The 12,507-nt window shown below is 43.5% G+C and overlaps 1 protein-coding gene across 1 annotated transcript in view; it reads left to right on the top strand.

Moving 5' to 3' along the window:
* The first annotated feature begins 499 nt into the window (after positions 1-499).
* Positions 500-12,507, top strand: part of LOC119427246 (M1-specific T cell receptor beta chain) — a 27,240-nt gene continuing 15,232 nt past the window's right edge. The window contains exons 1-3 of the mRNA XM_037694826.1: positions 500-701; positions 6,872-7,123; positions 8,023-8,317. Coding sequence (XP_037550754.1) covers positions 500-701; positions 6,872-7,123; positions 8,023-8,317 — 749 coding nt within the window. The remainder of the gene's footprint in view (positions 702-6,871; positions 7,124-8,022; positions 8,318-12,507) is intronic.

The raw sequence follows: 12,507 nt of genomic DNA on the forward strand, positions 1-12,507 counted from the left end.
TTCAACAGACTAAAAGTTTGAGGTGTTTCTCTAAAGAACAATTTGAGCCTTAAAATGAGAAGCAAACAAAATAAAAACATGTTTATTTTTATTTGGTTTCATTATGTCAGACTCAGCACGTGAATGTTTTGTGCTGAAATGACGCCAGATTGTGTCTCCTCCCCTCTGAGTTCATCCTCTAACACGTGTTCAGCACGTGCATGTGTGTTTTAACGGTAAATTAATGCACGTCTATGGTTCAGCATGTCAGTTCCTGCAGAGACAAAGAGGAAGTTAAAGTCATGATGATCAGGATCTCTCTCCTTCTCTGCTTCTCCTGTAGGTTTGGGATGTCATTCATCACTTCGCTTAAATAAAAAGTTTGTGTTTTTTCATTAAACTTTTGTTTCACGCAGCTTTTTCTCTGAGCAACGTCGTGCATCAAGACCCACCGTCAGTTTTATGGCGTGCTCAGAGTTCTGCAGCCATCAGCTGCAGTCACTCAGTCAGCTCATACAACATGATCTCGTGGTACCAGAGGCCAGCAGGAGACTCTGCTCTGAAGTTAATCGGGTACATGCTCTACACCAGCCAGAACCTGGAAGATGAATTCAAAGAGCGTTTTGGAGTGAGTGGAGACGGCTCGAAGAAGTCTGAGCTTCAGCTGGAGAAGCTCAACGCAGAGGACAGCGGTGTTTACTTCTGTGTAGCTCAAAGACACGGTGACTCAGGCACCTTCTGAGCACGACAAAAACCCTCAGATGATCCCTCTGAGGAACACGAGCCCAGCTGCAGCCGGAGCAACAGAAACGATTGAACAAAGGTTCAACATCAAAACCTCCTCTTCCTGTGGAAACCTCAGAGACGAAAGCTTCTGTGATCGTCCGTGATGTTGATTCCTCCTCTTCATTTCATTTAAATTGCACTTCGGTTCAAACTTCTTAAATTTGGCAGCTCTGTGCTTTTGGTTAACATCCATCCATCCATCCATCCATCCATCCATCCATCCATCCATCCATCCATCCATCCATCCATCCATCCATCTATCCATCCATCTATCCATCCATCCATCCATCCATCCATCCATCCATCATCTTCCACTTATTCTGAAGTCAGGTCGCAGGGGGTCGCTTTTGGTTAACAGGTAAATAAAATGTTGATGTCAAAATAAACTAGAGAAATTGAATTTCCTGCAAAAATGCAGTTTAAATGCTTATTGCGGAATAACTTGCTGAAAAACAGCTGAAATTAGCTAAACAATGCTGAAATGGAAGAACAACCCTAAATTAGCAGAAGAAAGCAGAAAGAACACATATCAGCTTAATTAGGTTTAAATAAGCAGAAATTAGCATAAAAAATTAGGAAATCAGAAAAAAAAGGCTTAAAATTAGCAAAATACATTTAAAAGTAGCCAAAAAGGCAGAAAGAAGCTTAACCTATGAGAAAGAAGCAGAAATAACTGAAATGAGCTTTAAAACTGGAATTAGCGGAAACAGCTAAAACTGGCATGAAAACAGCTAAATACTAGCTTAAATAGCATAAAAAGCTGAAAGTAGCTGAAAAATGCTAAGGAGCATAACAAGCTGAAATTAACAGAAATACGTTAATTAGGCTTAACAGCAGAAATTACCACAAAAAAAAACTTAAATTGACCAGAAAACAGCTGAAATTAGCTTAAAAATTTTAACATTAACTGAAAAGGTATAACAAGCTTAAATTAGCAAAAGAAAGCAGAAAGAACACATTTGCTATATTTGGTTTAAATAAACGGGCAGCACGGTGGCACAACTGGTAGAGCTGCTGCCTCTCAGCGAGCAGGTCCTTGGTTCAAACCCCGGTCCAGGGGCCTTTCTGGGTGGAGTTTGCATGTTCTCTCCGTGCATGCGTGGGTTTTCTCCGGATACTCCGGTTTCCTCCCACAGACCAAAAACATGCATGTTAGGCTGATTGGTAACTCTAAATTGTCCCTAGGTGTGAGTGAGAGAGTGAATGGTTGTTTGTCTCGTTTGTCTCTATGTGTCCCTGTGATGGACTTGCGATGGGTGTACCCCGCCCCTCGCACAGTGATTGCTGGACATGGGCACTGGCGACCCCCGTGACCCAAAATGGAATAAACGGGTAAAGATAATGGATGGATGGATGGATTAAATAAACAGAATTGAACACAAAAAAATAGAAATTTTCTGAAAAAAGTTTAAAATTAGCCAAACACAGCTTAAAGTAGCTATAAAAAGGCAGAAAGAAGATTGAATTACCAGAAGGAAGTGCAGAGCACTTTTTTAAAAATTACGCTGAAAAATGTTGAAATGAGTGCAAAAAATATCAAATTAGCTGAAAAAGCTTAAATTAGCATAAACAGCTATATGGTAGCTTAAATAGTAGATGAAGCTGAAACTTGCAGAAATCAGTTGAAAGGATCATCTGAATGTAGCAGAACGAAGTTAGAAGAAGCACAAAAATGTTGCAGTTAGCAGAAAGAATCTGAAAGGTGCACAAAACAGCTGAAAGTAGCTGAAAAAAGTTTAAATTTGCACAAGGAAGCTGAAAGAAGCTGAACGAGAACAAAATGTAAAAGGAGCAGTAAAAGGTTGTAAACAGAGCTAAAGATTTGAAGGATGTGAAATTAGCTCAATTCAGGAAAAATGGCAGAAAAGGCTAAATATTTCAAAAAGCTAAAGTTGCACCAACATCAAAAGTATTGTCCAGGATTATCAGAATGTCCTGAAAGAGCTGAACCTTTTGATTTATGATTCGCTGAAATGGCGCAAAAATTGTGGAACAAGAAAGATGCCAAAATACATACGGAATAAAAATGGATGACAATAGAGTGAATGCTTCATAAACATTCACACAATAAATACATTTCTCTTTAGGGATGAAGATCTGTGTAATAAATGTGGTCTAACAGTAGCTTTGGCGGTGAGGCCATCTAAGCTAGAAGTTCAGCTCTGCACTGTTGAAAAGCCATTAACTAGCCACGTCCACCTGTGGCACGCAGACATCCACAGTAGATCCTGTTAGCGGTCCTCCAGCAGACCTGGAGCAGCTAAGACTAAGCTCCGGGTTCACCACCGGTCTGTTCAAACAGATGTGACTCAGCGACACACCTGCAGGGAGCAGCTGTAACTGGCAGCTCCACTGTCCGAAACGTGGCACCAGTCACTCCAGTGACCATAGTCAAATGCATTTCAGGGATCAGAGTGGGTGACATCAAATCCTACCTGAAACTGCTGACTACGGCTAAAGCTAGGAGCAAAAGGAGTGTTACTCATGTCTGCGGTAATGACACCAAATGGCAGGTTGGCTTTCTTGGACTGTGAGGTCTCAGTCTCTGATAGAGGACATTTGCAAACCGAGGTTTACCGCAAACCCACCCACACAGACCAGTATTTGCAGTTTGACTCCCATCACCCTTTGGAGCACAAGTTAGGAGTCATCAGGACTCTGTACCACAGAGCAGACAGCATCCCCACTAGCTCTGGAGCCAGGCAGAAGGAGAAATCCCTCACAAGACAGGCTCTAGAGCAATGTGGATATCCTAACTGGGCCTTCCTGAAAGCAGAGAAGAAACCCAAACAGGTCTCCAGTCAGCCATCAGGTGAAAAGGAGGAACCCAGACAAGTGGTCATTCCATATGTTGAGGGAGTATCAAAGAAACTGAGACGTTTATTTTCTAAACATAACGTCCCAGTGGCTTTTAAACCCCAAAATACATTAAAGACTGGTTCATCCCAAAGATCCAGTCCCCCGGCACAAACAGAGTAATGTTGTGTATGCTGTTCAGTGTCAGGAGGGTGATCAGTCTTACATCGGGGAAACTAAACAGCCACTGGCCAAAAGGATGGCCCAGCACAGAAGATCAACATCATCAGGCCAGGACTCTGCGGTCTACACTCATCTCCAGGCCAGCGGTCACTCTTTCAGGGATGAAGATGTTCACATCCTGGACAGAGAGGAACGATGGTTTGAGAGAGGAGTAAAGGAGGCCATCTTTGTGAAAAGAAATCGTCCATCATTAAACAGGGGTGGAGGCCTCCGGGTTCAATTGTCCCCCTCTTACAATGCTGTGATTGCTAGTATCACTCAGCCCTCTGTGAGTAGTAAACAGCCATCAGTGTGCTAATGAGCCATTGTTAGGCTGATGGTCCTTCTTGAGCATGTGATCAGCTGGTTTTGGTTGTCAGCAGCAAAACTGGTTGATCCACTCTGAGAAGGTGCTATTTAAGAGACTGAGCTGAAAACAGCACCTCAGACTGAGGAAGTCTCTTGGATGAGAGATGAAACGTTTCTACATTTTTTGTTGATTTGCTTTGTTTTGTTTTTTTGGAATGTCCAGAGGACCAGATTTAACTTTTTTAGATAATGACACCAAAGTTAATGTTGCTTCTGTGTGTGTCTGCTCAAACAATGTTGGACTCTGTAGTTTTCTCTGGTCTCCTCTCCAACATGACCAGCCATGACAGGTTTGGCTGCACGTCGTCCTTCAACCTCTGGCTGTCCTGAAAACAATGTGGGCTGCCTCCTCTGCTGCAGACACTAAAACAGGAGCAACAATAAAAACCTGAGAAGAAGTCTCAGGAGTCGGATGCTGTTTTTGTTTCATCCCTTAGGGAGCAGTGTTTCTCAACAAATTGTCTTGAACTTCACAACATCCAGCAGTGATGGTTTTAGTGTCGCCTCCGAGAAAAGATTAAAACAAAAGATAACAGTATTTCAAGAAGATGAAGTTAAATAAATACGGCTAACAAAATAGAACCTGTGTCTATGATACACAACATCACATTATGTGCAAACATAACATGAAGCGAACATTCGATGCATCTTTAAAGATTGAATGCTTCCATGCCGTTGTAGTTCAGTCCAGCCCTCTCTAGCCACCAGTTGATATCAGCCACTTCCTCAATCTGCTGATGGAACATGCTTAGAGGGGCTCATCCTTCCACAATGGATCTTCTTGTCCCTTCTCTTAGAGTAGAGGAGTTCAAGTTGCTTGTGGTTTTGTTCACAGTGAGACTGACAGATGGATCTGTGTGGCTTCCACTGCAGACTCTGTTCTGGTCTTTTGAGGTGAAGAGAAAGGTGAGCTGCAAGACGAAGCTCTTTGTCTACCAGTCGATCTACGTTCCAATCCCCACCTGAACTCATGAACTCTGGGTAGTGACCAAAAGAATGAGATTGTGGATACAGGTGGTCTAAATGAGTTTCCTCTGCAAGGTAGCTGGATTCTCCTTTAGAGACGGGGTGAGAAGTTCAGTTATCAGGAAGAGACTAAGTACAACCACTGCTCCAGGAGCCAGTTCAGGAGGCCCGGGCATCTGGTAAGGATACCCAGTGGTGAGTGGGGATGTGCTTCAGGTATATGTCCAACTGGGAGGAGACCCCGGGGAAGACCCAGGACAGGAACACCTTGGAGTCCTCCCAGAAGAACCGGAAGAGGTGGCTGTGGAAAGATATCTGGATCTCCCTGATCTAGTTGCTGTCCCCGAGACCTGACTCCAGAACAAGTGGAAGATAATGGATGGGCAGCACAATAGCTTAGTGGTTAGGCCTGTTGCTCGTGGGTTTAATCTCCGGTTTGGACCTGGGTCTGTGTGGAGTTTACATGTTCTCCTCATGCTCACGTGGGTCCTCTGGTTTCCTCCCTCAGTCACAGTCATGTACATGTTAGGTTGCCTTCAGGCCCAGGACTCCTTGCAACAGATATCTTTTCCTGTTACATAAAGTTCTTTTGGCTTCTCCCTTCTTCAGGAGTCTCCACGGCTAACTAACCGGGTGTCCTTACTGACGTAACCACAAACCACCGAGCTACCACAGCCCTCTGTGTGGAGCAGAGAGCTGCCATCTAGGGCGCCCGGGGGAGCAGATGGTGGGGGTTAAGGGTAGTGGTGTTCAAAACCACAATTTAATTTGAGATTCCGATACTGAGTAAAATTCAGGCTTGTTTTGGCAATATCGATCCAATACCGCTCTTTTGTGCAAATGCACCTTATGTGTCTGGTAAATTAAAAAAAGCAGTTGATTTCAGATCATTCATAAAGAATACAAGACAAGTAATTTATTTATTTTAAACTCTGGAGTATGTTGATGTAGTATAGCTGAGCTTACACAGAAAACAGGACACAAGTATACAAACTGACAATTCTGTTTCAAACACACAAAAAAGAAAATCATAAAACTATTAAAATAAATGATTAAATCGATCACAATAGTTTAGTTTCTTTCCACCATATTCCTGTTAATGTCCTACATTACATGAAATGACTGAAGAATCAAAAATATTGATCATTTAATTTGAGAATTGATTCTTGAGCATAAAGTTCTGGTATCGGTGGTATCAATATTTCAAAATCAATATGCACATCACTAGTTAACAGCCTTGCTCAAGGGCCCAGAGTGGAGCAATGAAGGTGGCGACAGGTGTGGGTGCCTCACCGTCATCAACATTTTGATGTTATCGAGCCCGGGGGTCGAACGGGCGACCTTCCAAATAAACAGTAATAATAATAAAAATATATAAATTGTCCCTGATTTCCTTGGTTTGGCCTTGTGGGTCTTATTCTGGCCCAGCTGTGTACAGGCTGACCCATTAACAGTCAGAACCAAGCAGCCGAGGGGGGGGGGGGGGGAACCTCCCACCTCCGGTTTGTTTCCGTGCAGCTTTGAAAGCATGAGCAGAAACACGTTGAGACAAAATGATGTCGTTGGTTCTCTGCTGCATGTTCTCACACATCGTACTCGTTTCAGGTGAACCCCTGAACAGTTCTGTCAGATTTTCACAACAGATCTAAACAGGAACGAGAACATTTTCTTCCAGTTGTTCCTCACACTGATGAAGACGCAGCCTTCATGTGTTTAACGTGTTAACTGAGCACTTTCTCTTGTATTTTCACAGGTTCCTCTCTGAGTGAACAAGTTGTCCAGACTCCAGCAGAAACCCTGAAACGCTCTGGAGAAACAGCCAAAATCAGCTGTTCTCACAGTATTCAGAGCTACGATCAGATCCTGTGGTACAAACAGTCGGATCAGCATCCCATGCAGCTCCTGGGCTACATGTTCGGAGACGCAGCGTTCCCAGAGAGAGGCCTGAACGTGAAAATGGAGGGGAGTGCGAACAAAGACAAGAGCTGCACTTTAACGGTGGAGGGTGTGAGCAGCAGTGCAGTTTACTTCTGTGCTGCTCGTTATCACAGTGCTGCAGATCTCTGCTCCTCTCTACAAAAACCTGCTTCCTCTTCGTCATTTCTTCCTCCACACCTGCTTTACGTCGTTTGATGAGGAGAGACGAGATCTTCCAGAGAGCTTTGAGTCTGCAGTGACACCTCCCACCTCAGAGTTGACTCAGAGGCTCTGGTCTCAGGACCTTCCAGCCGTATTTCACTGATATGAAGAGAAACATGGTCAGAAATGAGCCCGTGAGCATGAGAGCTGCTCTGTTATTAATTGTGTTTAACACGGTGCTGGTTTCAGGTAATACATGATTTAAATCAACTTTAATTAGTAAATGAAGGCTCAGCTGGAGATTTAACTACAATATTTAAATCAACTTTAGTAAATGAAGGCTGCAGATTATATTTATAGACAATAATTCTGAATCATTCTCACCGAGGTCCAGTTTTCAGCTGGTAACTTGTTCTGCAATTTTTGTTCTATCGCAACGATTCATGGATCAAAACGTTCGGCTCTTTCAAAACTTTCATGATCGGACTTCTGGTGTTGGAGCAATTTTTTACTTTTTGAAGTATTTAACTTTGTCAGTCATTCAACCTTTATTTATACAGGTTAGTTTCCACTGAGCCTCAGAGACTCATTTACAAGACAGACCTGTAAAGAAACGTTCTCATTGAAAATGAATGGAGCTCTTCACGTCCTTCAAACCCGTTTCTGCACATTTCAGCTGTTTTTCTTTTATTTTCCTGCTTTCGTCAAACATCAGCTGTTGGTTTCAGCTTCCTCAGCAGTTTTCATCAAACATCATTTGACAATAAGACTGTATTTTCCTGACATTTCTTTGGGTTCATTTGAACGTTGGTTGTTTTTCTCCAGGCTCCTCTCTCAGTGACCAGGTCGTCCAGACTCCATCCTTCATTCAAGCCAGTCCAGGAGGAGCGGCCAAGATGACATGCTCCCACAGCATTCAGAGCTACAACCAGATCCTCTGGTATAAGAGATCAGAGCACGGAGAGCTGACCCTCCTGGGATACATGTATTTGGACAACAGTAATCCAGAACCTGGAGTGAACGTGCTGATGGAGGGGAGTGCAGATGAGGGCAGGAACTGCTCGTTAACCCTTAGAGAGCTGAGCGTGAGCAGCAGTGCACTTTACTTCTGTGCTGCAAAGTACCACAGTGCTGCACGCCACAGCTCCTCTGAACAAAAACCTCCCCACAGCACCGGTCGCTCCTCTTTCTAACAACCATGGAAGATCCAGGACTTCTTCAGGTTCAGTGGTACTCGTTACAGTTAACGTAACGTTACTTCTTGAAAATAACAATGGTTTGACAGATCAATCATCCAGGTAGATAAATCACAAATAAAGGGTTAAATCATTGGATAAAAATATCCTGACATCATCTACTTACAAGAACTGAGCCACACACAAAGACAGGAAGATTTTTTTTTAACCCAGTCTTCTTGCGAGGGCAGTGTTCAGGCTCTTTGAAGCCCCCGTCATGAAGATCTGCACCAGACAGTGTGCCAGGATTGTTTTTATATTATACTCTTATTAGCTCCTCCTCCAGACTGGGAGGAGACCTTGGAGTGCAGCTGCACATGCAGTACCAAAGCAGCTCCTCATTCAGCTCCCTCTGCAACCTCAAACACATGGTTCATGGGCAGTTCACTTTTTAGTTAGTGACAAACATCCTTGACTTTGCCCAAAATTCTGCTAACAATCATGTCATCTGGACAGTTTCTTTTTGGAAGAAACGTTTCATCTTTCATCCGAAAGACTTCATCAGTCCGAGGCCTGCCAACCAGATCTGTCTTATAAATAGCACCTCCTTGACGTGCTTCAAGCCAGCCCTCTGTGGGACTCCAAGAAAGTGACTTTAACACATGCAACAAGGGACCATCCGTCCAAAACAACGGCCAAAATAATTCAGATCTTCTGTTATAAAATGGCAGGAAGCAGGTGACTGAATTTAAATACCTCGGAACAGTAAGTGACAACAAGTTGACCTTTGAACCCAACACTGACTGTATTTACAAAAAACAAAACAAAAAAAAAACAGACAGCGTCTTCACCTTCTATATAAAGTAAGGAGCTTTAATGCTAGGAGAAACACTTTGCAATTGGTGTACAGGTCACTGGTTGAAAGTGTGGTTTCCTTTAATACTGTCTCATGGTATGGGAACCTCGTAGCCTGAGGCAGGAACAAGTGTCCCAAATAACTCAACAAATGCAACCTACAGACCTGCACAGTCAGGCGCTAGAAAAAAGTCTGTCCAGGTTTAAAATGACCCAACTCATCCCCTGCAACCATTATTCAGGTTAGTACCATCTGGCAGAAGACTGCTGGTTCCTCTGGTAAAGAAACATGGGTACAAAAAGTCATTAGTTCCCTCTGCTGCGAGTGTCCTGAACAGGGTTCTGTTTAAACACAGCATCACATGAACCGTTGTCTGCTGAGATGTTTTAATGTTTTTTAGAATTGGTTTAATTGAGTTTAGCAAACATTTGAAAGGTTTGTGGTATTTTTAACTTGTGTTTTGTATGTATGAGCCAGATGTCAAAGATAAAATGTCCATCTCATGAAATGTGATGGAAAATAAAGTTTTATTGATTGATTGATTGGATGTGGAGGAGCAGCTGCTCTACTCCAAGTCTCTTCTGGATAACTGAGCTTCTCAGCCTTACTGTCATTAGATGGCAGTAAACTGTCACACTCTGTGGTGTTTAGTTTTAACGAAGCATAGGAAGGTGTCTGTTAAAACCCACCTTTAATGGGTGGGCTTATTTTCCTCATGGGAGGGTTTCCTCAGAGAAAGACTAAACACTAAAACACAACCGGACAAACATTTTATCATGATCATCTTCTGCATTTTGTTCAATCTCATTAAAGTTTCAGGTAATCTTTGTTTCTTCTTTACACATTGCACTAGGGATGCTTCAGATCTTTTCTACAGCTTTGCCACGTTGCATTTAACGAACCTCTCTTGTTGTGATTTCATTCAAGGCTCTTCTCTCAGTGAGAAGGTCTACCAGAGTCCAGCTGAGATGTTCGTCAGCCCCGGAGACTCCGCCACCATCACCTGTTCACACAGCATTGATAACTTTGACAGGATCCTGTGGTACAAACAGTCCGGCAAGCAGCTGCACCTCCTGGGTTACATGAATGTGATGCATGCGTATCCAGAACCCGGAGAGAAGGTGAAGATTATTGGAAGTGCAACCAAAGACAAGAGCTGCACGTTAACAGTCCAGGAGCTGAGCAGCAGTGCAGTTTACTTCTGTGCTGCTCTACCACAGTGCAGCAGATCACAGCTCCTCAACTCAAAAACCTCTTGCTGGAACTGGAAGCACACAAACTGAAGCTCCGCCCACAAAATGATGGTTTCTTACTGAAGGAGTTCAAACAATCATTTCCCCTTCTGATGCACGGAGAAGATCTTTAACAGAACTGAGGACAGCAGGATGATCGTTCTGTTCCTGAGCCTTTTTTTAAACTTTCTGCGTTCAGGTAAAACCAGAAAAATAAGACCTAATTCTAAAGTTTGCTATCCAAACAGACCGATAAATGTTTTCATGTTTCTTTCTGTTGATTGTGTTTCATCACTTAGGTTCTTCTGTCAGTGACCAAGTCTTTCAGAGTCCAGCTAACATCTTCAGCTCGCCCGATGGAACCGCCACGATCTCCTGTTCACACAGCATCCCAAACTACGACCAGATCCTCTGGTACAAGCAGGAGGAGAACCAGATGCTCCTCCTGGGATATGTTTACTATAGAAGTGCTCATCCAGAGGCAGGTGTGGACGTGACGATGGAAGGGGGTGCAGAAAAATATCAGAAATGCACTTTAACCGTTCACAGACTCAGCTTGAAGAGCAGCGCTGTTTATTTCTGTGCTGCTCGCTACCACAGTGCCACAAAACGAGCGACGCTCAGAACAAAAACCTCATCTTCACGTGCTGCCATGTTTGTTTCAGGGTTCAAACACCCGCACACCTGCAGGAGTCACTCCTTCATCTGCCTCTCGCTCTGATCTGTTGAAGGGTTTCTAATGAGCAGCAAAACCCCCGTTACCCACAAATATTCAGAAAGATCAACAGAATGATACTTTAAACTTTGAGCACTTCACTGTTTGTGTTAATACATATGACGGCAAAGTGTGCAGAGTTTAGGGTAAAAACAAAGGTCAGGGCGACACCTCCACCTGCTCCCAGCTCCACCAGCTGCATCACTTCCCCTCATCAGTCCCACCTGTTTAATTTGCTCACACTAAACTCCAGACAGGTCTGCACCTCCTGGTGCTCCTCATGTGCCTTCAAGTCTCCCATCATGAAGCGAAGAGGTGGAATTGGAAATAACCACCATCCATCCATCTGTCCATATATCATCCATCCATCCATGCATGTTGTGCACATGATAACTTGAAAATAAGTGAGGTACTGACTCACATTTTGGTGTGTGGCTGCATCTAGACGTAACGAGTACTTAAAAAATTGGGTTGCCACATCAAAATCCAAGATGGCTGCCACCGTATATACGGCATACCTGTGCGTTTATGCGTGTAATCTGGCCACACCACTCTTATGAGGAAAATATGCTTTCTAGTTTTTAAAAAATTGCATAAATTCAACAAGTCATAGTGTGGCAGAAGAATTATCTCTGGGTGCCAAGGCCACCACTGGCCACCCCCTGGCTCCCCCACTGAGCATGGTTGTAAAAAACAAACCAACAACAATAAAACGATCTCTATTCGCCAACACAGTGTAACTCCTACCTGCTTGAATATCTTGCATCAAAAACATTCAGGTTTACTTACTTTCACTGTTCAGTTCCATCCATCCATCGTATTTTACCCGCTTCTTCCTTTTTGGGTCCCGGGGGTCACTGGTGCCCAGAGAAACACTCATCACAAAAACTACAGTCACTATTGAAGTTCCTCAGCGAAGGAGGACATCAGCGTACTTACTGCTTGTCACATGTTATGGAGCTCTTTGTCACATTTGACTAAATTAAAGAATCATCGAGTGTTTGTCCAGATGTGATCCTGCAGGCAGACGAAGTCTTCGGGTTGAATCAGTGGAGATGGTGGGCAGCCATAACAATGATGTCATTTATACCCAGATGTACTGGTACAGGTGAGAACATGGTTCTCATGTGTGCAGTTTGGTTAACAGATAGATCATGGAGAAGCTCCTCAAATATTCTTCAGTCAAAGACACGAAGGAGAACTCAGACATCCAGCTGCTGACTGAGGATCTGTGACACCAGAAAACACAAGGATATAAAAAAAATACAATGGACAACTCTAATTTGACTGGAGACCTGTCCAGGGTGTCCCTGTGATGGACTGGAGACCTGT

The sequence above is a fragment of the Nematolebias whitei genome, chromosome 21, assembly GCF_014905685.2.
Source record: "Nematolebias whitei isolate Nwh7 chromosome 21, NemWhi1, whole genome shotgun sequence".
In the NCBI taxonomy this organism is placed as follows: Eukaryota; Metazoa; Chordata; class Actinopteri; order Cyprinodontiformes; family Rivulidae; genus Nematolebias; species Nematolebias whitei.